This window comes from Delphinus delphis, chromosome 12 (genome assembly GCF_949987515.2).
Source record: "Delphinus delphis chromosome 12, mDelDel1.2, whole genome shotgun sequence".
Lineage (NCBI taxonomy): Eukaryota > Metazoa > Chordata > Mammalia > Artiodactyla > Delphinidae > Delphinus > Delphinus delphis.
Window position 1 is genome coordinate 53,389,795 of NC_082694.2, and position 27,442 is coordinate 53,417,236.

General features: G+C 35.6%; 1 protein-coding gene across 2 annotated transcripts in view; it reads left to right on the forward strand.

The window, feature by feature from the left end:
• SRBD1 (S1 RNA binding domain 1) overlaps positions 1-27,442 on the forward strand; it is a 231,216-nt gene that overhangs the window by 121,795 nt on the left and 81,979 nt on the right. For both annotated transcript variants that reach the window (XM_060026693.1, XM_060026692.1), the window contains exons 15-16: positions 657-748; positions 9,905-9,987. In XM_060026693.1, the coding sequence (XP_059882676.1) occupies positions 657-748; positions 9,905-9,987 (175 nt within the window). The remainder of the gene's footprint in view (positions 1-656; positions 749-9,904; positions 9,988-27,442) is intronic.

The window sequence follows — 27,442 nt, forward strand, 5'->3', positions numbered from 1 at the left end:
GGAGCCAAAGAAGAAAGGAACAGGATGATATGTGTGATGCTTTGGTTAAAGAAGTGATGAAATGAAGTGGTTTAACACCTGCCTGAAGTGGTATGTTTCAAGTTCACCAAAAGGATGATTTCAGACCCTCTTGAAAAGAAGTGGGATCCTGTCTGATCCCCTTCCTTTTCACATTGTGGTTTTTAATTATAACCAAGTAATAATAATGGCAATTTTTTTTGTGTATATCCACATATGCACATATCCACACACATGTCTGTGCTTCCCAAGATGCTTTAGAATGATTCAGACGGGAGTCATAAATGTCAGTCAATAATGGATTATAAACACAAGAGGAGCTAAGCATTCTGAAAATTTTGATGTTGGCATCATGGAGGAGTATCCACTGTGTTCATTTATAAACTCTCTCTTAAACAGAAAACAACTGAATGAATTCATTATGGATTTAAGCCTGTGTATTTCCTATGTGTAGAAAATAAGCATTGCTTAATCACTTTATGTTAATGTAAAATTAAATAGTATAGGTATCATTGAAATATAAAGAGAGTGCTTTGCCCTGCAGTTTTCTTTTCTTATAATACCTAGTCTCATTCATTTATTTTCTTGGGGCAGGTAGAAAGTTTGGAAAATGATATTCCCCTTTTCTTTCTTTTCAGTATCGTCAGTGAAGCAGGAGCATCAGTCTACAGTGTCAGCCCTGAAGCTAATAAAGAGATGCCAGGACTGGACCCTAATTTGAGAAGTGCAGGTAAGAAACTGTGGGTCATCACTAAAGCGTGTGATTTTGATATTTTGGACTTGTATTTGTAGCAAGCAAAATATTTAAATATCCAAGAAATTTTAGAAGATATATTGCAGTCATGTTAGAAAGAAAGTGTTTGATTGGAATAATACTGGGAATTATGGAAAAGAAGTAGAAGAATACTGCTTTTAAAGAACACTGCATAGTATTCTAGAGTGTGGTGAAAAATTAGCCCAAAACATCTTTAGTAAAATTAAATGCTAGAGAGTTAATAGTAAAAACAATAAAATACTCAGTTCTCTTATTATTATTGCAAAATATTACTTATTACAGCTTTTTGTTGGAGGAAAGTAATATATTAACATAAAATATTTAAAGTGCAAATGTATGAACATGCACAGACTTTCAGGCTATAGCTAAATATTTGTTAAATGACCAGTTTCTCTTGCCTTGCTAATAGGAATTGTCATTACTATATTGTTTAAATCAGCCTGATTTGATTTTAGTTGTATAAAATTGCTTTGATTTCTGTGATGTGGAATAGTTTAAATCTTGTGTGTGAAGAAATTAAAGATATTTTGAGGGTTTCCTGGTGGCACAGTGGTTGAGAATATGCCTACCAATGCAGTGGACACGGGTTCAAGCCCTGGTCCGGGAAGATCCCACATGCTGCGTAGCAGCTAAGCCCATGCGCCACAGGTACTGAGCCTGCGCTCTAGAGCCCGGGAGCCACAACTACTGAAATCTGCGTGCCTAGAGCCCGTGCTCCGCAGCAAGAGAAGCCACTGCAATGAGAAGCCTGCAATGAAGAGTAGCCCCCGCTTGCTGCATCTAAAAAGAAAGCCTGCGCACAGCAACAGAGACCCAATGCAACCAAAAATAAATAAATAAATAAATTTATTTTTTAAAAAGATATTTTGGTACATCTAATGACAATAATTGGTATCACAAGCAAAATATAGATCTGGTCAGAGCATTTTCCTATGTAATAGGTGGATGTTTAGACTACTTTGTTAGAAGTGGCTTGTGTATGTGTGTTTACTGATTTATTTATTTTTTTTAATGGATGTATAGTTGATTTACAATATTATATTAGTTTCAGGTGCACAGCATTGTGATCCAGTATTTTTACAGATTGTACTCCATTATAACTTCTTAGAAGATAATGGCTATAATTCCCATTGCTATACAATATATCCTTGTTGTTTATCTATTTTATATATAGTAGTTTGTATCTCTTAATCCCCCAATTTGGGGAAATTCCAAATTAGGGGAAATAGACTTTTTATTTAATTTTTTTTCCTTAAATATTCTCATCAAATTTCATTGACTGTTCTTGAAATCTACACCTGATGATACGTATTTGAAAATTTTTGCGTTAATCTAAAGTTAAAAACTTCTTTTTTGATCCAAAAGAACTTGTAGTTTCCCTTCAGTTGTTCATTCGACGACACAGTCCCCTGACTAACATGATCATCTTTTCTTTTTTCTTTTAAAAATATTTATTTTATTTATTTATTTTATTTTAATTTCTTTGGCTGCTTCGGGTCTTCGTTGTGGCATGCAGCCTTCTCTCTAGTTGTGACGTGTGGGTTTTCTCTCTCTAGTTGTGGCGCTTGGGCTCCAGAGCGCTTGGGCTCTGTAGTTTGTGGCATGCGGGCTCTCTAGTTGAGGTGCGAGGGCTTAGTTGCCCCAAGGCATGTGGGATCTTAGTTCCTCGACCAGGGATCAAACCCACGTCCCCTGCATTGGAAGGCAGATTCTTTACCACTGGACTACCAGGGAAGTCCCCTAAAATGGTCATCTTTTCAAACTCAGATCCCAGCTCAAAGTCTTGCTTCTTCAGTGAAGCTTTTCTCTGTGTCACATCAACTCAATGTGGTCTCTGCCTCCTTGCCATGTTCTCTTTTGGTACTTGCCTTGTAATAACAATAGTAATAATAATAATAGGAGGAGGAGGGAGCTGCTAACACTAATCTTTTTAAAGCACTTAATATATATGAAACATTGTGATAAATACATTACCAGGATTATTTTATTTAATCCTCACAATTGCCCTATGAGTCATTTATTATTCCCACTTTACAGATGAGGAAACCAAGGCTTAATGAGGCCGCATAGCCAAGTGTGTACATAATATTTATGTACGTAACTTCTGTAATAAAAGGATACTTTCCTTTATAGAAAATAAAATTCAGAGCCTCCCAAGTGAGCACTGAAAGGTAATCATCCAACAGGGCATTAGAAAAATATTATATAGGAGGTAGCAGTTCCTCAGACTTCCCTTTGCTAAGGGAGCTGCTATTTCCTCTTCACCACTGGCCCATGTGGGTGCATAACTGCCACAGTATTATAAGGGAACAAGATCACAACATTCTAACAAGACTATGAAAATAGGAAATAATAAAAAGGGGAATTGGTATATAGTCCTGGTTACTCTGATTTCAAAACCTAGTTGTGTCTTCAGTTTGTGATTCACTGCAGGTGTGCCATTTTTCTTTGTCTTAGCTTGTTTCCACATTGGCAGTGACTATGTTTGATCCATATCAACTCAAAACACCTATCTAGACATTCTGAGTCTTCAAAGTCTGGTCCTGGAAGCAAATATTGAAATTAACTGAGAGTCTCCACTCTTGGCTTTCTAGGCCCCACTTCCACTTCAGTTCCTTTCTTCTCACTAGGCATTTTTCTCTTTCCTAGTGATTGATGCCTGGGATGACTTCGTACTTCATCTGAGACCTGACCTATCTATGGGTGTGGGTTTTACCTTTCAACCCTCCATAAGTTTACCATATCAAATATAACAGAACCTCAACATTCATACAAGTGTTAAACATATGTAAGAAAATGACCTTTATCTTACTACATCTTCTTGACCAGTTTATCAGCTTATTGAAAACAGAAGTTACCCTTATATGTGCTTACATTCCCCTCATAATAAATTCATTGTACTGAGACAGTTTAAATTGGATGGATAGAATAGTAGATAGTTGGTATTAAAAAGTTTATTATGGATTTCTGATTTAAAATGAAGATTAAATATACCTGTTACTCCTTCACTCTCTTCTGAAATCTCATTAAAATGACAGTAACTTGATAGAATGAAGGCATAAACTTACTAGGACAAGGAGAATGGGAGAGGAGATAACAGCAACAATAGTTTTGAAGCTGGAAACCGGATGAGATCTAGCCAACTTGAGAAAGTGGAATACTGAGACAGCATTGTAGAAAACAGAGCTAACCTGAAATAGATCGTAGAAACCCTAAAGACTCAGGAAATGCACTAAGCACCTTTAGAAGTGTCTTGGGAGGGCTGAGAATGGGTCTAAAATAAGAGGATTGATTGAAAGTCTGTTTAAAAAGCAGTGAGATCAAGTTAAACATAGAATATCATATAACCCAGCAATCCCACTCCTTGGTATATACTCAAAAGAATTGAAAACAGGTACTCAGCAAATACTTGTACACAGATGCTCATAGCAGCACTATTCACAATAGCCCAAAACTGGAAACAACCCAAATGTCCATCAGCAAGTGAATAGATAAACAAAATGTGGTCTATCCATACGATGGAAGGGTATTTTTAACCATAAGAAAGAATGAAGTAATGATACATGCTACAACATGGATGAACCTTGAAAACATGCTAAGTGAAAGAAGCTAAACACAAAAGGTCACATATTGTATGATTGCATATATGTGAAATGTCCAAAATGGGCAAATCTGCAGACACAGAGAGCTGATTGGTGGTTGCCAGGGGCTCGGGAGAGGGGACAATGAAGAGGGACTGTTTAATGTGTACAGGGTTTCCTTTGGGGGTGATGAAAATGTTTTGGAACTTGATAGAGGTGATGGTTTGCACAATGTTGTAAGTATACTAAATACTACTGAATGATACACCTTAAAATGGTTAACTTTATGTTATGTGAATTTCACATCAGTAAAAAAAGAAGAAATGAATTAGACCTCCCATTCCACACAGTTGAGTAACTGTCCTTCTTCCACTTTTGCAGAAGACTGGAGAATTGTTCTCTAGAGAGGGTTAAACCGAAGGTTTCTACACTGGAGGACATGGGTTATAGGTGAGAGTGGGAATACCTACTAAAAAAAAGAGAGATTAAATAATTATTGACATGCTGTTGTAGATGATACCTTATGTGGGAGACTAGGAGATTCTGACTAACACAAGAGAAAACACCTAAAGAAACCTTATGTGGGAGACTAGGGGATTCTGACTAACACAAGAGAAAACACTTAAACAAACTGAGATCAGAGATTTCACAAAGAATTGGCCAAATCACCCTATAGTGAAGCCCACAGTTGACAAACCTCACCTTTGAGCAAAGCACTTACAGTCAGCTTTTTAGTACCCTACTCCTGATGGAAAGTCTGGGGTCACTTAACATGTAAGGAAAACTTATGCTATTAAAGACAGATGCCAAAATATGGGGTGGGAGGTGGGGTACACTACATGGAAGAAATAGAGACTATACAGAAAGAAGAAAAATAAAGAAAAAGTTTGATATCCTTAGAGAAAAGATATTTCTTTCAAATTTAAGGGTATATTTGCATAAAGTAAAATTCACCCTTTTTAGGTACACCATCTATGAATTTTGAAAAGCTTGTACTAGTCGGGTAGCCACAACCACTGCAGTCAAGATATAGAGTATTTATATTAGGTCAGCAGATTTGTCAGCTCCTTATTGAAAAATGTAATTACTAATTAGAGGATCAAGATTATAATAAATTTGCATTAAGAGCAATAAAACTACATTTTAATAAGCTTTTTAGTGAAAAAAATTCCAATTTGAAGTTGTTGGATGAAATAAGACAGCATGGGGATTCCTCTGTTGCTGTCTGATGGCAAGAGGAAGTATAAAAAAGAAGTGAGTATTGGACTTTAAAAATAAAGATTTCCACTTCGGTATTCTCAGATAACAGAGTAAGGCAAATTTTAAAGAGAACACAGTTTAGTACAGTCTTTTAAGCAATACATTTATTTGCTCTAGAAGCTTTAAGCTTCTATGTATTTCATGGAACTGAAGACCAAAACCAATAGAACCCCTTTTGTTCTTTGGATATAAGATACCTTATGAATGAGGGGGAAATGTTGTTTTCAGTGCTACTGCATATGGCTCTCTGGTTGCTTACCTTTTAGGATGATAATCTTCACTCGGTCGAAGCTCCTTTTCCCTGCTTTTTACTGTCTTCCTTTACACAATATGTTTCATTACCGTTTAACAAATTACCATTTATTAAAACCAAAATTCCTATATGTACTTTTTTCCTTTTTTCCTTGGTCTGTCTAGTCTGCTACAATGCAAGACTCAATTACTGTGGCTTATAATATGACTTGCCTTAATGTTTTTTTTAATTGCACTTGTCCTATGCATTTCTTCCTTTCTATGTAAACTTTAGAGCCATTTAACTAATATTTTTCAAACTCTGTAGAAATACAGTGAAATTCCATTAAATTTATACCTTCATCCAGGTTATGCACATTTTATTTTTCTTACTCACCTGCAGTACACACACACACACACACACACCACAGACAGTGAATGGATTCTCCTTCATGATATTTTCTTATTGGTTGTTGATGGCATATGGTGGAGCATCAGTTTTTGTCTGGGTGTCTTGACACCAGCCAACTGATTGAAATCTTATTAGTTCTGATATTTTTTCAGTTGACTTGCTTGGGTTTTCTAAGTAGACAGTCATCATCTGCAAGTAATAATAATCTAGTTTCTGTCTTTTGAGTAATTATACCTTCTTTCTTTTCTCTTCCAATTGCGTTAACTAGAACTTCCTAAACAGTGGTAAATAGTCGCAGTGATACAGAGAAATGTGGACGTTACATGTCGGCAAAATAGTCAATATTTGCCATACATTTGGACAAACTGCATTTAAAAAATACATAACAACTTCATTGAGATATAGTTTACATAGCATACAGTTTACCCTTTTAAAGTATATGTCATCATTTTTTAGTATAGTCAGAGTTGTGTAACTATTGCCACTATCCAATTTTAGAATATTTTCATCGCCCCTAGAATCCCTATACCCATTAGCAATCGGTCCCCCTTCCCCTCTTCTTCCCAATCCCTGGAAAACACTAATCTACCTTCTGTCTCTGTGGATTTGCCTATTCTGGATATTTCGTATAAATGGAATCATTACAATATGAGGTCTTTTGTGATTGGCTGGCTTCTTTCACTTAGCATAGTGTTTTCAAAGTTCACTCATGCTGTAGCATATATCAGTACTCCATTCCTTTGTATTGCCAAATAATTTACCATTATACAGGTACACCACATTGTATTCATCCATTTATCAGTTGTTGGATATTTGGGTTGTTTTCACCTTTTTGGCTATTATGAGTAATGCTGCTGTGAACATCCATGTACAAGATTTTATGTAGACCAATGTTTTCATTTCTTTTGAGTATGTACCTAGGAGTAAAAACTTGGGGACACAGGGACATAGGGTAACATGTTACATAAGTAACATGTTCCAGAAGTCTTTTTGACTTCTTCTGCTATACTTTCCTCACCATTCCTTCTCTGCCTCTTTCACCATTTCCTCCTTCTCTTTTCTGTCTCAAAATATGAATGTGCCCCAAGTTTTTGGGCCATGATTCTTACTCCCTCTTCTTTTTTTTTTATCAGCAATCTGTTAAACTCCTTTTGCCTGAACTACTTATCTGTCTCTTACTTTCAGAAATCTTTTGTCAGCCTGATCATTATTACTGTTTATTGCATAACCCTTCTCTTGATTATCCTGCCAGCAGGAAAACACCACCATCTTTTCTCCAAAGCCTGAGCGTACTACTTTTCGAATTCTACTTTAAACAATGTTCCTCTCTCTCCCTCCTCCTGCCTCCCATCTCTTCCATGCTTGGGTTTCTATGCTACACAGAATGAACAGCATCTGAAAGTGAAATGCCAATTCTAGAAATATTAGATCTATGTTGGGGGTTGTTTACTGGGTACAGTGTAACTCCAGAAGCCATTGGGACTTATTGTAGAATTAATATGTTATCTAGAAGCCATCATTTTAAATCCATTGTTGCTAATATTTAGCAATATTAGGATGAACAAAGGATACACTGGCAGTGAACTGTTAGGAGGGAATCCAGTAGAAAATAGTTTAAAAGCCTTTTGTGTATTTCAGAAATGTTAAAATATGGGATCTACTCACACAATTTCTAAGTTTAGGTTTTCATAATGTGGGTTTTCTGAAGGTGTAGATTTGAGAGATTTACCTATTATTGATATACTTTTATTGAATTTCTAATATTGCCTTCCTACACAGCAAACGTTCTGATGCCTGTTACCTTAACTTGGTCTACTGTTGTGGGTTGTTTTTTTAATCCGAAAATATTTTGGCAATGTATGTACGTGTTTGAAAATCACTCTTATTGTATAATATATGTAAAGGCTAGAATAAAGAAATAATACAGTTGAGTTGTCCCTTGGTATCCACAGGAGATTGGTTTCAGGACCCGTCTCAGATACCAAAATCCAAGGATGCTCAAGTCCCTTATATAAAACAGCATAGTATTTGCATATAACCTATGCACATCCTCCAATATACTTTGAATCATCTCTAGATTACTTATAATACCTAATACAATGTAAATGTTATGTAATTAGTTGTAAGTGCAATATAAATAGTTGCTGAGAGCATCAAATTCAAGCTTTCCTTTTTGGAACTTTATGGAACTTATTTTTCGAATATTTTTGATCCATAGTTGGTTGAATCTGTGGATGTGAAACCCACAGATATGGAGGCCTGACTATTTGGTTTTAGAGGATATCAGGTATTTCTCTGGTGGCATATGTTTTCATATGACTATAAATGTGGTTATTAAAGGAAACCATTTCTCCTATAACCTGGCATGCTTGCACTAATTAACTTTTTATGAGATTTGATGAGAAAGGTGTATGTGAAGGCCTTGGAATCCCCATCTCTTCTGTGGGAGAAATAGGCAGATTGTAAAACATCAGCTTATTGCTCTCTAAGCTTACTTTGCAAGCTGCCATTGTCACTGTCTGTTAGCAGTAATCATAAAAGATATGAAAAAGACTTGAATGTGCAGTGAACTTTACGTTCACAGTAGATCTTATCTCTGATGAGAGGTGGCACAAATCACTGACTGGAGAATCTGATAGTTACGTCTAAGAAGTTGGCTTCTTTTACCAGACCTTGAACAGTTTAACACGAAAACAGGCATGGGGTTTCCTTTAATGGCCTTAATGTTTTTACTTAATGAATTTATATTTCATCCAACCTTCTGTGTGAGTAGGTGACACTGACTAGCTTTCATGTGTTTAGAAAATAAAAGCTGTTCATTTGTAAACACTCAATGCAACTAAATTTCTTTTCTCTAACTAAATCTATCTTATAAGCTAAATTAGTTATGAGATTTTGTTAATAACATATGGCTTTTAAAAAGATGATAATAAATGATGACTAAATAAAAATCATGACACGAAGGATGTTTAAAGTTAACTCTCAAGTCTCTTAAAAATGGAAAGTAATGGTCAAGAAAGAGATGTAATTAGGACTGTGCATGTGTTAGGAACAAGCAGTTGGGACGTAGATCACTTCTCAGACTAATCTTGCAATCATATTCAAGGTGATTCAAGAGTATTCACTAATCAACTAACGATCTCTGATTGCAATAAGATATGATTCTATCATTTACTCATCTTTATCAGGATCTAGTCCTAATAAGCATATTTAATGTACAAATGTGTATCATGTTTATAGCAATGCAGGATTATTTAAAAGTAAAACAAATATCTACTTGTTCTTTAAAGTGTGAGGTGCCCTACTATACTATATTTAAAGAACGAACAGGTAATTGTATAAATATAGCAACTAAGTGTTTTATTTGTTTTTCCAAATGTATAACCCTTTCAGTGTGTTCGTGCTCAGGAATACCTAGGAGTTCTGGTGATATAATTAATCCTGAAATTTTGCATTCACTTTTTGTGTGGAAAAAAAAAAGGAACTCTGAAACTTGGTTAAATTGTTGGCCTCCTTGGGGGGAGGAATAAAGAGGGATAACTATGCATTATGAGGAACTAAAATAGTAATTTTCTGGATACTGCTTTTACATTAAGCCATACTTGTTTTCTGATTCTGTTTTTTCAGTTTCCATAGCAAGGCGTGTACAGGATCCATTAGCTGAGCTAGTGAAAATTGAGCCGAAGCACATTGGAGTTGGAATGTATCAGGTAAAGCAGTGTGGATCATTTAATTTGTGAAATCCATCAGTACAGAGACAGTACTCAAACTTGGCATAGTAATTGTCAGTGGGAATAAGTTCCCATTTTCAAAGGTTATACAGTTTGTGGAAAGGTAGTCTATGTGTTACAAATTATTCAGGAAGGAGGGAGTTTTTTTTTCCTGGTCTTTATGATTTTGATTAAGGCTCATAATGGACTATAATCAGTTTAAAGACTATTAAAACTCTAGATACGACTAGTAACTTAATCTGAAGAGCCTCTCCTTTTAATGTCGCTGTAAAAATGGAAGGGGTGTGGAGAAAGGGGGGTATGTTGCCTCTTTTTCTAAACCAGTATGAGCTATTGATCTTTATTGATCTTTCAGGAAGAAGCCTTTGGTACCTACTGTGATTTTTTTTCCTGTTTTCATTCCTATTTGAGTATTATAGTTAGTTTTTGGTCATTGCCCAGTATGAGCTAAAACCTTTCATTTTTGTTACTGTTTAGTAGTAATAGTGCTTCTTGGTGTTGCTGCTGTATTTTCAGTTCTTGAGACTGTGTTCCTTAGGCAATTGAGGGCAGCACTAAATCTTGGCAAAATGAATCCATGTTGGCTTAAGTGGTCTCCAGAAACCTCAAGTTGAATTATTTTCTCTTTGATGAAAGTTCTTCTTAAGCCTGAAATAGAATATTACTCTCTATATAATTTTCATGAGATTTGAGTGATAGGTACTATACTTTCTCTAAGGAAATATTATATGAAGTCATGGAATCTGTGGCCACTAGAAATGGAAGAGACCTTTGAGATCATACAACCCTACCCTGCTCATCTGACAGGAAAAGAAGCTGTGTCCTAGAGTAGTTAGGATTTTTACCCAGGCTCACACCGTCAAAGCCTGGACTAACCAGTCATATATTGGGACTTAACTGGAGTTTTCCCATTGTACAGCAAGTTAGACCAAGAGGCATCCAAACCTTTAACTGGACTTGTTCACTGGCGAGGATGCTTCCTAAAGGGACTGATCTAGCTACAGATAGATAAAATGCCTAGTAACTAAAGAGTATACCTCTTATAGCAGTTTTATGATATAGGCATCATAGTTAAGAGAAATTATAGTTATATTAATTTAAGGTGAAGTTATGGAAGTTATGGAATACCTCGGTTCCTTAGTGAAACAAAGGAAAGAGAGAGTCAAACTTATAGAGCCCAGGAGGCTAGTAACCTATTGGCATCAAAGTGGTCTTTAAGTAAATAGCAGGGACCTAGTCTCCAGATTTGGATTCAGAGATAGCATTTAACGTGAAAACAGTTTGGAATTCATTCCAACAGCAATGAGAAGTAAAGCAAGAGTTTTAAGCAGAGGAATGCCATGATCTGATTTGTATTTTTAAATGTTGACTCTGACTACTCCAGGTGAAAGATAATGGTGGCTTGGACAAAGTTAATGGCAGTAGAAATGGAAAGAAGTTAAATCTATTTTTAGGGACTGCTTGGTAATAGTGAGGGAAAAGGAGTTGTGAAGAATTTGCTCCAAAGGTCCTGAGGATGCCTGAGTGGAGCAGATTTGGTGAGGATAAGGTTAGTAATTCAGTTTCAAACATGTTAAATTTGAGGTGCCTGTAAGAAATACAGGAAACTAGGAGTTGGATATACAAGTCTGAGATGAAGAGATATGGCCATATTAACATTGGAGTACAGACTATTTAGCAAATAATGACACTAAGAAAATGATCAAAATGGTGGGCAGAGCTCATGATATTCTCACTAAATTACCACCACCACTGGCATACGCACAACACCAAATTCCGTAAGATGACAGAAAGGTTGTACATATATATCTGTACCTATGTAAACACTCACTTACATGAATCAATTGATAATAGTCCGGGAAAAATAAGAAAGGGTCCCATCAGTGGGTAGAAATTTGAGGAACTCTTTAAAGATATTAAGCCTGAAGAATCACATCCACAGAAAAATGAAACATGGTGGAGCCACACCCAAAAATATATAGATCAGCAGGGTTCTCAAAGCAGAATCATATTCAAGTAGTGGGGAGGGGACCTGCAGGATTAGATAAGCAGGTGTGTATAGAGTGGCTAGGCCTGTGGAGACCCCCCTCCCTCAATATTCTGTGAGTCCCAGCTAAAGCACTGAGTATAACACAGAGGCCAGAGAGGCTGGGTGATCCCTCAAGTAACTTTTGATTGTCAGGAAGCTCAAGGAGTCTCTTCCTGGCAGGACAAACTCCTGACATGTACATGACACCTGGCATCATATCCCACATTATCACTCGAGGCACATGGTGCTTAACAGAAACAGCATACACAGACAAAGAGGGACTCTGAAACGATCTTGATGCCAAGAATCACTAAATGTTTGAGGAAAACCTATGATAGAAAAATGAGGCATCAAACTTAAAAAACTAACACCCAAAGAAACAATGAACAGGCAACAGACTCTGAAATAAGTTAAATTAACATTCACAGAGAGATAAGTGGTTATTGCATTTCTAAAACAAATATGGGATAGAATGAAATTAAACCAATGTAAGAATTTTAAAATATGATTGTTAAGATTTTAAAAAACCCCATATAAACAGGTGAAATAGAGTGGACACAGCTAAAAGCAAATTAATGAATTGGAAGATTGAGCTAAGAGATTCCTTCCTTAGAGTGCAGTCTTAAACTGAAAAAGGTGGGAAGCATGAACAAAAAGTCATATGATGTAGAGCTCCTTCTAAAGCTTCAACATTCATCTAACAGAAGGTTCAAATAAACAATGAGTGAAGGGGAGTTATAACCACAGAAATAATAGAATGAAATTTCTCCAGTTGACAGACAAGTCTTTTGAAAAGGCCTAATGAATACTGCATAAAAGAGTAACAAAAGACCTACACTCAGATGCCTTCCTGTGAAATTTCAGAATGCTAGTAATGAGGAGGAACTAACTAAAAGCTTCCAGAGAGCAAACATAGTTTATCTACAAAGGAAAGAATCAAGTTGACATCAGTCCTATTATTGGTAAAAAACAAGTAATAGAAGATAGAAATGCAGTAGTTTTGAAGTTGTGAGAAAAATTTTATTTTGAACCTATAATTCTATATTCAGGCAAACCAGCAATTCAGTGTGAGAGGAAAATAAAAGCATTTTTGGATCTGTAATGATTCACCTTCTCTGGTTGTTACAGACCTTCTTTGAAAGAATTATTTATGGAATTACTCCTGCCTAAAGTGTCGGAGGGAGGGTCGGGGGGATGGGGCGGGGAGGGGGAATGGAGGTCCGAAGAAGGGAAAGGCATGTTGTGAGGAAACAGGATCAAGGTAAGGAAACAGTGGAGAGCTTTACAATACACACATATCCAGTAAAGTGTATTTGTATTGTTGAGTCTCATAGTTTTTTAACTATAATGTTCATCTTTAAATATATTAGTCTGGATCAGATCAACTCAACATGAGAGGGTATAAGAAAAAGAAGTGATGAAGTATTAGGATTCTTTTTCAGGAAAAACATAGCAACACATACATTTAAAAACAGCTTTATTGAGATATAATCACAAATCATACATACATACATACTTGAATAAATTCACCCACTTAAAGTGTACAAGTCAAAGATTTTTAGTATATTCATAGGGTTGTGAAACTGTTACCCTTAATTTTTGAACATTTTCATCATCCCAAAAGGAAACCATTAGCAGTCACTCTCCAGCCCTAGAGCAACTACTGATTTATTTTTTGTATCTATTGAGTTATCTATTCTGGATCTGTCATATAAATGAAATTATACAATATGTGGCCTTTTGTGACTGGCTTCTTTCCTTTAGCATAATGTTTTCAAGGTTCATCCGTAGTGTAGCATGTATCAGAACTTCATTCCTTTTTATGGGTGATAGTATCTCATTGGATATATACACCACATTTTGTTTATCCATTTATCAGTTCATGGAAGTTCGGGTTATTTCCATTTTGGGGTCATTATGAATAATGCTACTATGAACATTTGTGTACAAGTTTTTATTTTAATTTATTTTATTTGGGGTGGGTAGATTTAGCATTTTATTTTTAAATAGGTATTGGTTAGTGAGCAACAAGAAATTATCATTAGATATTCAGTTCTTAGGTGAGCTAGCATTGTTCAGTGGATCCATCCCAAACTAGTCTATTGGCTTTTTATCTAGAGAGATATGGATGTATAGTAAAACTGTGTACAAGTTTTTATGATGTATGTTTTCATTTCTCTTGAATATATACCTAGGAGTGGATTTGCTGTGCTATGTAACATAAGTTTAAAGACAGATGATGAAGTAGGGAATTTATTGGCCACAAATATACATGTACATATAACTAGTACATATTTTATTATTAGAGTTTGGTATTTTCTTGTTGATTTGTACACATTTATATATTGGTTTATATAAAACATTTACAAAACATTGACAAAGAGCCTCTACATACCATTCACCATGGATGAAATATAAATTTCTCTCTTTATCAAACAAACCCAAATTAGACAAGGGGTTATTATTTCAACCTAACAGTTGAGTAAAGTTGTAATAAAGTGATAAATATCTGTACAAGTAAGAAGGGTACAGTGAAATGAGCATTCACAAACACTGCTGGTGGAAGTGTAAATTGTTATTTCTAGCGAATAGTTAATACCAATCAAGATGCACTTTAAGAAAAGGCATCCCTTTGACCTGGTAGTTCTTCCTTTAGGAGTCTCTTCTCAGGCAGTAATAAGAACTATTTCTAAAATTCACATACAAGTTTGCTGTTACAGCAAAATGTTGGAAGCAGCTACAATAGGAAAATAGTTAAATGAGTTATGGTATATCCACCAGTTGAAATATTTATACAACCATTAAAAATTTAGACTTTCAAGGCCGATTTAATGACATGAGAAATTGCTCTTGACATATTTTTAAATTGCAATAAAGTTGTTGATACAGAATTAAACCAATTTGTGTTTTAGAACTAGAGATGTGCATTTACATTGAAGAAAAAGGTAACTGGCTGGTGACTGATATTTATATCTTTGTTGGTGGTGTGATTAGGGAATCTTTTCTTTTCCTTTCCTTTCTTTTTTTTTTTTTTTTTACTTTTTTTCAAACTTCTTATAGTGATTATGTATTAGGAAAGATGTGCTGTAAAACAAATATCTGTTTCCATTTCCTAGCCGATGGGCCACTTAATTTTAAACCTTGATACAATAGACTTCCAGTACGACCAGAGTGGGGCTGGATTTCTTTTTAGTTGGGACCTTTAAGTGCTTTTAGTATAAATTTAATACTTACATTTATTCTGATTTAAATTATGAGTAGCCGGACAAACAGTGCTGATTTTAAAAATGAAAGCTGTTCAAAGAATGTTAAATAGATGAAATAATAGAAGCTATAATATTATTTCAATAGAAACTAAAATACTTTTGGTTTAATAACAGCTAAAATGCTCAAGGCAGCACTCCAGTCCTTGTCTTAGAAAATGGGGAGAGCTGATTTCAAAAACACATGCCTGTCATTATTTCTGGAGAGAGAGGCAGCCAGTGTGGTCGAATGACAGCATATCCCTAACTGACCCCTAAAGACTTTGCTGGAAAGTGGCTTGGTGTTACTCCCAAGAAAACACTCCAGGGTGAGAGCAGGATGATGCAGGGTTGGCTCTGTTGAGTTCTGTGGGACATGGGGAATGATGGTTTTAGCTTGGCCTTGTCATATCCTGAGAGTACAACTTGAGTACGTTGGATTTACTTGCTATTTATTTCTTCTTTGAACTGTGTTTTAGATACTTTCATGCTCATTTACACCTGTATTTGTTAATGAGTATGCACGGTAAAGTAGGAAAGACAGGGCAGTCCCCTTTCCTCCTTTGTGCCTCTCTGTTAGATCATTTGATGATATTAGAGAGTGAAATGGTTTTCCAAAATGAGTTTCTGGAACCCTTAGTGGATTTTCTATATCCAGGCCATCTTTATTCCTCATTATTATGTATAATGAGGAGTCACTGTAAAAGGAAAATCATCTTCCCAGCTGCAGTTTTTCATCATAAAAACTCAAAGGTGGGAATTTGTATTTTATTTCCCTACCCCCTCTGTGGGATCAGTTCTGGGTAAAAACTAAACAAAACCAAAATAACCCAACTCTTCAGTGGTGACATTACTCTGTTAAAACCTATTTTATAGTTAATATTGTAGGGATTATGAAATGTTTTAGTTTAGGTATGTAAAGGGTAATAAGGATTCTCATCTGTCCTGTATTGTTTGTCCAAATCTTTTTAAACATTTTAATCCTTTAATTATGTGTTATTGTAGAGTGGAATATAGAAAAAAGTCTGTCCCATGGATATCCACTTAGATGACTTTACCTGGATTTTGCCCCCTATACTAAAGCAATATTTTGAAATGGATAAAACGCAAATGTGAAAGAAACATAGAGGAAGTTGTTCTAGAAATTGGGCAGTATTCACGTAGATGAGTTCCTTGACAAACGTTTTTACAATCTTGTCCCTTAACTGTAAATCCCAGGATACGGGCTGTACTTGAATCCCTGATTTACCAGGTATTTATGCATGAAATTCAAACTTAGCCTTGCAATTTAGGTATTTCATTTATTTTGACCATAACTGAGCTGTTTCTGTAATTGAACAAAAACAAGTAATTGACCTTGACTGGGAGCATGAACTCATATATTAGAATTTCCTGGTTATTCCTAAATTTAAAGTTTTAAAATGTCTTTTCTGGGTATGTTTTTTCACTTCTGGTTGAATTATGCTTCCTATGTTGAGGTATTAACTATAGTTTTCTCAGGTTCTTAGAAATCACTGACGATGTAATAAGCCATGTACATATGCACACACCCTAGTATAACACCATTACTTATCTTTAAAAGAAATGTGAAATGTTGGTGTGGTTTGAAAAACCTTTTACCAATAATACCTTAAATTATTAACAATGAAATAGGTAATTACCTTTGTCTTTTGTTTACTTACTCTTTGTATGTCATTGACCTTGGACAATGAAACTAGATCAATTTCTGTTTCTACTTAAGTTCGCCTTCTGGTTTCATACATCGGCACAAAAATCACTTTTAGGATTTCTAAAACTTTAAAGTATTTTCACAGTATTTTAAACTAGGTTTATCATGAATGATTTAAAAAAATTACACATGACACTAAAGGTACTACCTACCATAATGGAAAAGATTTTTAAGTTCTGCATTAGAATCTAAAACATCTCTGAATCAGAAAACAGTACATAGAAAATCCACAGACAGGGAGAAGGTATTTGCATCACATAAAACCTACAAAGGATCCATAATTTATAAAGATCTGCTATAAATTAAGAGAAAAAAACAATTCCACAGAAAAATAGCAAGGGACGTGAACAGGCAATTGACAGAAGAGGAGACACACACAGAAAATAAAAATGTGAAAAAAATTATCACTCTGATTAATAATTGGGGAAATGCAAACTAAAGCCATGATGGGAAACCTTTCAGGTTGTCAAAAGTTAGTCTGACAGTTTGGATGTTAGCAACAATATGGAGCATTGGGAATCTTACACATTATTTGTAGAAGTCTAAACTGGCACAGCCTCTTTGGAGAGCAACTGGAAACTAGTAAATTGAGAGACTGGGATTCTCTTCAACTTAATTTTGTTGCTAGATATTTATAGCCTTGAAAAACTCTCATGTGCACAAGAAGACATGTACAAGAATTTCACTGAAGCACTATTTATAGTAGTAAAAATTTGGAAACAGTATGTCCCTCATCTGGAAAACAGGAAAATAAAACTGTAGTATACTCAGGTGGTAGAATATTACATAGGAGCAAAGATGACCCAATTAGAGCTACCTATATTAATATGGATAAACCTCATAAGATACAATATTAAGAGAGAAAGCAAGTTGCAGAATATGTATAGTATTTTATGATTGGTATAAAAATTTTAAATATGAAAAATAATACTGTGTACTATTTATGAATACCAATGTACAAAGTAAGAATATAGAAATAAGTACTGGAATCTAAGGTAGTGGTTACCTTGAGTGGGGCATGAGATGGGAGGGGAATGGGAACGGGGAGGGGTATAACAGGAGTTTCAACTGTATATTATATTTCTTAGGCTGTTTGGTGGGTACATGGTGTCCTTTATACTTTATAACTTTTTTGTTAAGTAAGTCAAATTTTATAAAAAGATGCAAGAAAGCTGGGTCAAATGATAAATGTGTTTTATCTCAGGAACTTTGGCTTTCAGTTGGTTTTAATTTCTGCCTTATACGTTGGGGTGTGTGTGTGTATTTTACTGTGAGGATTTATGTAACCAGAAAAATAATAAAGCTATTTTCATTTTCCAGTGAAAATGAAAAAATACTTTTAATACTAGGTTACATTTCTCTTCATAATATTCTTTCAAATTTTCATCTTTAAGACTAATTTCACAGCAAATCAAATACTCTTTAATGCAGAGTTTTAACACTATATTTTTTCATTTCACAAATATTGGATTCTTCTCTGTGAATTTTAAGAATTAAATATTATTTGCTTTGCTCCATTACCTGAAATGGTCATTTCAGAGACATGGCCTAAGACAAACCTGTAGACTGTTATAACTTCTAGTGTTTATTTACAGGACAGAGGTGGGTAGAACAGATGTTTAAGGGGTTATAGTATAATGTGTTGTAATAATGTTACCATAATATGACTAGCATTCATCCTATACTATTTTCTTTTCACCACTACACCCCCACAACCAACAGACTCCTAAATTACCTAAATTAGAAACCTTAAGATTAGGCAAGGGAGCTTTTAATAATCCTAGCCTACACTACCTCCCCAGATATTTTAGTTTAATTGGTCTGGGCTAGGCCCTAGACATCAACAAACTTTTTAAAATTCCACAGGTGATTCTAATGTACTGGCAGGGTTAAGAACCACTGCTTCTTAAAGTACAGTCCCTGGACCAGCAGCATCAATATCATCTGAGAACTTGTTAGAAATGCAAATTTTTGCACCCCCTTCCCAGACATATAGGATCACAAATTCTGTGAGTGGGGCACTGGAATCTGTGTTTTAATGGCTAAGGTTTGAGAACCACTGGTCTCTAATGCTTCTCAAGCTTGAATGTAAAAAAACCCTTCACAAGGTCTTGTTAAAATGCAGATTTTGATTCAGTTGGTCTAAGGTGGCGACTGAGATTCTGTGTTTCTAATAGACTCCCAGGTGATACCAGTGCTGTTTGTCTGAGGATTATACTTCGACTAGCAAGAGACCCTACTGAAAGCCTCTTGGGCCGTACCCCAGACCCGTTGAATCAGAATCTGATTTTAACAAGATTTCCAGGTGTTTTGAATTCACATTACAGTATTTGTAAAGTAGAAGGAAAATCAGGACATGCCAGTATCTAAGGGGGATGAGAGCTTGAGAAGCAAAAATCAATATTGTAAAACACTGAAAAAAATAAAGGTAGGATAAGAACTAAAAATGTGTCTTTCATGTTTTATTATTTTTTATTGTTGATGGTGACCCTAACGAGAATAATTTCATTGGAGTAGTGGAGGCAGAAGTCAGAAGTAGATTGAGGACTGAATGAAAGGTGAGCACTTAGAGACAGGTATATACAGATCTTTAAAGGAGAGAATTTTCAAAGGAGGTCAGGATTTAAATGTGTTTAAATGTTTATAGGAAGGAAGTAGAAACAAAGAGGGAGAAGTTGAAGATGCTAGAGAGAGAGGAAGCTAGATGCCTGAGGAGATGACACCCACAGCTTACCTAAGAAATAGGCTAAGGAAGGAAATGGACAAGAGTTCAGAAGAGAGAAGCTCCTGGGGTGGTGGGTGACTGGGAAGAAGTGGAAGAGAGCAGGACTGGGAGGGGTTGAACATTTTTTTTCTCTTTGAAGTAGGAGCCTACTGTTGTATACGCCTCATCCCCCACCCCAAAGAAACAGCTGCTAGTTTTAAGATTGCTGAAATCATAGTATTCTTTTGTTTACTGTCTCTCCTCTAATGGAATGTAAACTCTCATATGAGGACAAGGTGTTTCCACCTCTATCCACAGCTCCCAGGACCTGGCACACATAGATACTCAGTAAGTATTGTATTTGCTGAATGAATGAACGAATGGTAGATTATCGGTATAGTTGCTCACTTATTATACTTTTCACTCTGTTGTGAACGCACCATAAAATTTTATACCCTCTCACTTAAAAATTTTGTTTGGTAAACTTGAAATGTTGGTTACTAGTATTTTTTTTAATGAATCTCTTTTCGGGAAAAGCGAGAACTTAAGGAGCAGAGAACATTAGAACAGCCATGTGGAGTGAGAATGGCTGTGGAATGTAAAGGATTGCTGGGGATGAAAGAACTAGTCTTCATAGCACGTATCTCTTCATTTCTTTCTTCCCAACAACACACATCCTTTTCCCTATGGAAATAATTTTTACCGGGACAGATCAGAGGGAGCACTTATATAGGAATGTTCTTTGATTGTGATTAAATTAGTAAATCAGTATTTCTAAGGATCTATGATTAATACAGTATAATATCCTTATCAAAGAAAAATCTTTGTTGCCATGGAATTCATCAGAATAGACTCTTTCCTTTAAAGTGAAATTGTCTATTAAAATATAAGCTTATGGAAATTCTTTAAAATTTCATCTTTGTTCTCCACAGAGCTCTAAGGAGGTTTTTAGTATACTGGTTAGGTCTGATATTGGTTGTACGTGGATGGATAGCCTATAGACTAAAAATACGATTGTTGCAAAGATGTTTAATTCTGGCATTCATATAGATATTACTATTTATTTTGCTGAATATTTATATATAATTATGTGTGGATAATTGTTTGGCATACTAAAGAGAGAACCTGAGATGTAATTCTTTACTCAGTGCAAAACACTACTATCTGTATAATATAATAATGTTCATATTAGAAAGAATTATTGAAAACTCAAATGTAAGGATTGTGCTAGATAATTATAGCGATTGGGAAGAGAAATAAAATGTGTAAATATTAGGAAGGCCACTTCCGAGAATTTAAAAACTATGTTCTATATATTTGATGTTGTTCAGGAATGTTGATCAACTCATTCCTCTAAATATGTGTGTTGGAGGTGGGTGTTGATCGTGGGCTTTGAGAATAGCACAGATAAATTTAATTACTAGTAAGATTATATTTTAAATTCAAGGGGAAGTCTTCATCATTATCATAGTAATAATATGCATTAAATGCATGATCCTATAGAAAGGACTGTGAGTTTGATAGAATTTAGGTCAGAAATGAACTGTCTGCAAAGTGATTGTAATGTGGTGCAGACACAGGAAAATGGGCCTTGTTCATTTATGGTATGAGTTCACTCATGGCACATTTGTCCAGCAAATCTCTTATGCTGTGGACAGTTGTGTTACAATGTCTTTCTTCTGGTGATCATGGAAAGGAGTTCTAAGGAGAAAAGTCTGTATTGAGGAAAAATTATATCGATGAGAGGTCTTTTTCCCTGGGTTTTTCTCAATAATTTTAAATAGCATTACAGGTAAGAAAAACTAATTTGCCTGGATTTATATAGAATGAAGATTGTTTCTCACTTCCACAGAAATAAACACGAGTTGTTTTTCTTTTTGAACAATTAACTTTAGAAGATATCTTTGGTTTTGGGTGAGATAGTAGGCTAGTTGGCTGCCTTCTTTGTGCACTGTTAACTCTGGTGATATATTTTCTTTCTTTCTTTTTTTTAAATAAATTTATTTATTTTTGGCTGCGTTGGGTTTTCATTGCTGCGCCCGGGCTTTCTCTAGTTGTGGTGAGTGGGGGCTACTCTTCATTGCCGTGCTTGGGCTTCTCATTGCGGTGGCTTCTCTTGTTGCAGAGCATGGGCTCTAGGTGCATGGGCTTCAGTAGTTGTGGCATGTGGGCTCAGTAGTTGTGGCTCGCGGGCTCTAGAGCACAGGCTCAGTAGTTGTGGCACACGGGCTTAGTTGCTCCGCAGCATCTGGGATCTTCCTGGACCAGGGCTTGAACCCGTGTCGCCTGCATTGGCAGGTGGACTCTTAACTACTGTGCCACTAGGGAAGTCCCTCTGGTGATATATTTTCTTTAATAATCTAGATCAGGCTACCCAAGCTGTTTATTGTACAGTATTATTAAAAAAGATATATTTTCTTTTCAAATGTATAACTGAAAGGGAGAATTTTCTCCTGCCATATACAAGGCTTTTGTTCATTATTTATTTGGAATAAATGGGGCCAGAGAGTATGAGTGCAGTTAGATTTCGTTGGAGGGTGGATTGCAAAGACTTTTTGAGGCATGATGTGCAAGTGAGTGTTTTTAAATCTCAGAGGTGTGATTGTGTCATAACAGCCATGACCTCTGGGCTTGCTTTATTACTTTTATTAAAACAAATCTGTATGGGGGTGCTATGTATATTTTGGTGATGAAGGAAATGAGGTGGTTAATTTATTATGTGAACAGCACTTTCAACTAACCACAGCGTGATTCACTGAGAGAGCGGTGGAAAAGCCTAGCTCTGTAGAAATGACTGCTTTTTGATTTGTGGACCTTAACTTTCAGCACCAGAGCATGAAGTTTATCTACAAAATGGTTTCTTCCTTTTTTTCCCCTGGAAGGTTTTTGTCCAACTTTAAACTTGAAATTTTTTCCTTTATTTTATTTTGGGTATTTAATGAATGTGAATGATCTAAATAGTTCTGCAAGTTAAGTAGGGGGGGAAAAAAGAAGGGGGCTCATGTGTTCGGGTATTAGGGAAGTGGGTAACATCTTTACGGTTTCCAGGTAGCCCACATATACCTCAGAGGAGGACTCCATAAATAAGTCAATCTGCTAACCCCTCCACCAATGAGGATAGCTATCTGGTATCAGATATGAGTTAAGAAAAAGTGAGGCACCTGTTGTTCTTCCCTTTTGTTGGATGCATTTATAAACAAATGCTGTAGTAGAAAACAAAATCAATCTTAGGTAAAACAGTCTCTGACAAATGTTTGTTTGGAAGTGGGGGGTGATTATGGGAGAAGGTGAGGATATTATGCCACCTAGAAGTACACACACTCTAGAAGGAAATTAACAGAACAGCGATCCACCTGATGAGCTTGTAGGGGTATAAAGCACTTGTTGTATACTCATAGCAACAGTCACTGAGAGACCAAGAAAAGGTTGTTTTCTCTGGAGTTGTGCCATATCCAGCATCATCTGGTGATGTGAACCTGATGGAAAATAGGTCATCTTCCTGGCAGTATTTTTGAAAGACCCCTTCGTTTTCCAGATGTGCCAAGTGTCAACCACTTACAAACAGAAGGACTCAGAAATCAATCAGTCTTAACTGATAAGAATTCATTAAAGCATTTTATACCTGGCATATTACAAGGCTCTATGAAAGTAAGGATGACAGTCAGTTTTATATTTTCTCTCTGCTTCTTTGGAGTGACACACCACATATCTCTTCAGAGCCCTAAATTTCCTCTAAAAATTATGTCATTCCCTCATAGCGCTTCCCCAGCGAGTTGGCAAAGGCCAGAAGAAACATTATTTGTATAGTTTAGAGACAGTGTAGAGGAGGGAGGTCCAGGCCTGTGGTTTATGTAAACAGGGTGGACTGGGAGGGGACACTGGCACCCCTGGTTATGTTGTTATTTAGTCATCACGTGCTGTCAGTCCTGGTGAGAACGTGTCCACTTTGAGACTGATTCAGCCACAGTGATTAGTTATGACCATCCATGGTCACAGACTATGGTAAGAATTTAATTTTAAAAGGAATTGGATTGTAGGCAAGACTTAATTTTAATGACATTGGTTGGGCTTCTCAAACTTTCAGGTATCCTTACTAGTAGAATGAAACCAAGTTTTGCACATTCCGAGAGACAATATGTTTGACACCATGTGCATTTGTCTTCATCATGGTTTGGTTACTTTTTAAAGGATTGAGATTTAAAAATTATGGTAAGGACGTGGTTTTAAATAAAGTGGAACACTGTAGTTGAGAGTGAGACAGGAGATACCTTCTTGTAGAGAAATTCTGTATTTATCATTAAGTTTGCAAAGGAAATTTGGATTCTAGATTAAAATACTTGGTTAGTCATACCTAGGGCACATAACTATGCTCTTTGACATATGCCCCCCCTTGCAGTTGCGTAGTTATAATTCAGGGTGTGTTTAAAGGGAACTTACCTTAGACTGAAATTGTGTAAACGTTCTCACTGGTCCTTTCCTCATTTCAGTGTGGTTCAGTGAAATGGAACACAAAGCCCCAGTTCACCAAAGGGAGCTGTGGTCTTGTTTTGGTTTAGCTGCATTTGCTTTGTGACCTTGGGAAACTAATTTTACTTCTTCATGCCTTGTTGGAAAATAAAATAAGGTTATCTGTATGGTTTCTGAATGTTAAAAGGAATATATATATTTCAGATATATATTTCACATATATATGAAAATGCCCAAAGGTGCATTTTATTTCATATGATGGAACTATCAAATAAACAGATTCCATTTATGTTGGTGGGGTATTTTTTAAACCTTTGTGTTAAGGTTCTATTTATTTCTATTATTTATTCATATGCTGAGCTTCTCAAGTATTCCTAGAATCATTTAATTTCAAGTCACAAGGGACCTTAGAGGTCATTTAGTTCACACTAGCAGGTATAAGCATGTTCATTGCCTTCTGCTAAAAGGGAGGACAGAAGAATCTGCAAGGAAAACTTCCAGAACAAAGGATCAGAGTGGCGGCATTGCTGTGCTCATAATCCAGGAATGAGGAAACAGGCCCATTGCCTGAGCTGCCTCATATAAATAGTAATGACAGGACGTGTTGCACAGGGAAAGATAGGCATTTGAAGTTGAATTAGAAAGTACACTTTAAACTTCTGTTAGTTATTACCTAGAGAATGTTTTGTAAGTCTGTAGTGCTTTACTTGTTATCCTTGCATATCTGATTCTTCTGTTGTGGTTCACATCTAATGTTTAAATTGACTCAGTATTTTGGAGGTGGGAGGGGAAGAGGGTAGAACAGTCAAAAACAAACACAACAGAAACAAACTCCTCACTTGGTTGGGATGCATGATCTGGTTATGGATTGTCAATAAGAAACAGCTGTTTGTTTGTTGACAGCCTGCCTTGCCTCGCCCATAATCAAGCTGTTTCTCATCATATAATTACCAAGTCTTTAGTATTTGAGGCTTGTTGTAGATTTATAGTTGGTTATATAGCATTTGCCAAAACGTCATAGTTTAGATAAAAAATTAGTGATTCCCCTGTAGTGATTCTACTGAAATATGAATGTGGGTTGTAATAAAAGAAAGATGCCTGAAGAGGTTTCTGAAATTCATTTCAGGCTTGAGGGAATGTAGAGGGTGTCTTGTGTGTGTTTTCTAATGAGGGAGTTTCAGTGTAACTTCCCTGTCTTGTAGACTACTGCCAATCAGAAAAGGGTTCTGTGTTCTCTCATTTTCTCTCTCTTCCTCCCTCCCTCCTTCCTTCCTTCCTTTCCTTCCTCCCTCCCTTCCTTCTTTCCTTCCTTCCTCTTTCCCCTTTCTTCCTTCCTTTCCTTCCTTTTTTCTTTTTCTTTCTTTTCTTTCCTTTGTTCTCTTTTCCTGAGTGTAGTTAGGCAGCACTGATGTGGGCAGCAGGATAGATTTTTTTTTTGGTGTGGAAGGACATGGTTTTGTTCCTTTGTTCCTTCTTTTTCTGTCTTCTTACAATCCTGTTCCAGTGTCGAAGCCAAGAATGAAAGGAAAGTTAAATTCTGAGAGTCCAAGGTGATGTTTCAGCCTCCTGGGTAGCTTTACTAGCTAAAAAAAAAAAAAAAAAGCTGAATGTGCCTCTTACCCTAAAGAGAACCTATCGAGGACATTTTATAAACAAACCCCTTTCAATCTGGATTATGCTGAGTGAGGTCCATTTTGAAATAAGAGTAACCCTGGGTTTTAAGAAAACAAGCCAGAAAGGTGAGGTTTCTGTTGCTTCATTTAGTTTTATTCTTCAAAATAGAGCAAAAAGGGTTTCTAATCATGATTAAATCGCAGCTTCTCTAGGAATGGAAAAGTTTCTCTCTTAATGAATCTTTTCACAGTGCAGTTACTTCAAAAAAACATCCCTTTAAAAACTATGGTGCCACGAATTTTTATTTTCATAAACTCCAAAGTAATGTAACAATTTCTTCTTCCTTTGATAGGTTTAAGATTAAAATGGAATTTAGAATATTTTTAGTAATTTTTTTCTCTTTGATCTCAAAGGCATTACATAAATGATAGTCTTTCTCTATATAAATATGTATTTTTAAAGATAAAGTAATGTGGGAAGAGTGCTTTTTTGTTATAGACGGTGTGACTACAAAAGGGAATACTTTAAAATTTGTAAAAAGTAAAATTTTGAGAAAAGTATATATATATATAGTTTTTATTTCTATTTGCATGTGTTTATGCTCTGTCTTTCATTAGAAATCCACATATACTTTTTTCTAAAAGCATAAATCATAGAAATAGTTTACTTTAAAAGAATGTGTCAAAATTGCTTGATCTCTCATAGCCAGATGATCCCAAACGTCAGTGGGAATTTGACTAACAATGATTTCACCAGGTGGCTAGTGGTCAATACTTAAGATTATTAGCAGAATATGAAATGTTCTGAATTTGCATGTGTGTTTTAATATACCATGAGAATGACATTTCATTTTCTAATAGCTACTTTAAACTATTTAATTACAATTAGTATCAGGGCAAGACTTAATTCTTTATCTTAACACATGAACTATACCATGAAGTTGGAGTCCAAAATTAAAAGGTTATGTATGGCTTAACTGGAACAGGTAGGATGTGGTGGGGTGTAAAGATGAGTATTTTTATATGTGCAGCTGTGCGTATATTCTTAGGGCCCTATTAGCCAAAATCTGTTGTCTTAGTAGTACTCAGGTACATAATTCGATCAGATGAATCACAGATGATCCATTTTAGAAGCACTTTACTATTTGGTGTCAGGGGAAGAGAATTTAGTTGTAATTTTAAGAACTTCATCCCCAAATTATTTAATGGTATATTAAATTTTAGCTGCCCAAAATCTATGTGGACAAAAATTATTGTTATAAAGAAAAGATGTGCAAATTCTTATTCCAGCTGCCTTTTAAGGGGGGAAGGGAGAAATTTAGGAGATGTTACAGGCTATTATTACAGCTTTTTATCTTGTTTCTCTGTGTTACACTTTTTTCGGTGAAGCTTTCTCAAAAACTATGCTAAAAATCCATTATTACAGAGCTATTAAAATTACTGTTTTAGTATCCAGTGATTAATACCCATGACCTTTATTTTTGGATCAGCTTCATAAATATATACATTTTTCTGTGTCAGTCATTGTCTAGAATTTCATTTTTGTTCTGCTTTCTATTACATACCATGAATTATATGAAATTAATTTAATCGCTACTGCAAACAGAAATTAAATGTGCCCTAATCCAGAGTTACGTTGTTTGCTTTTAC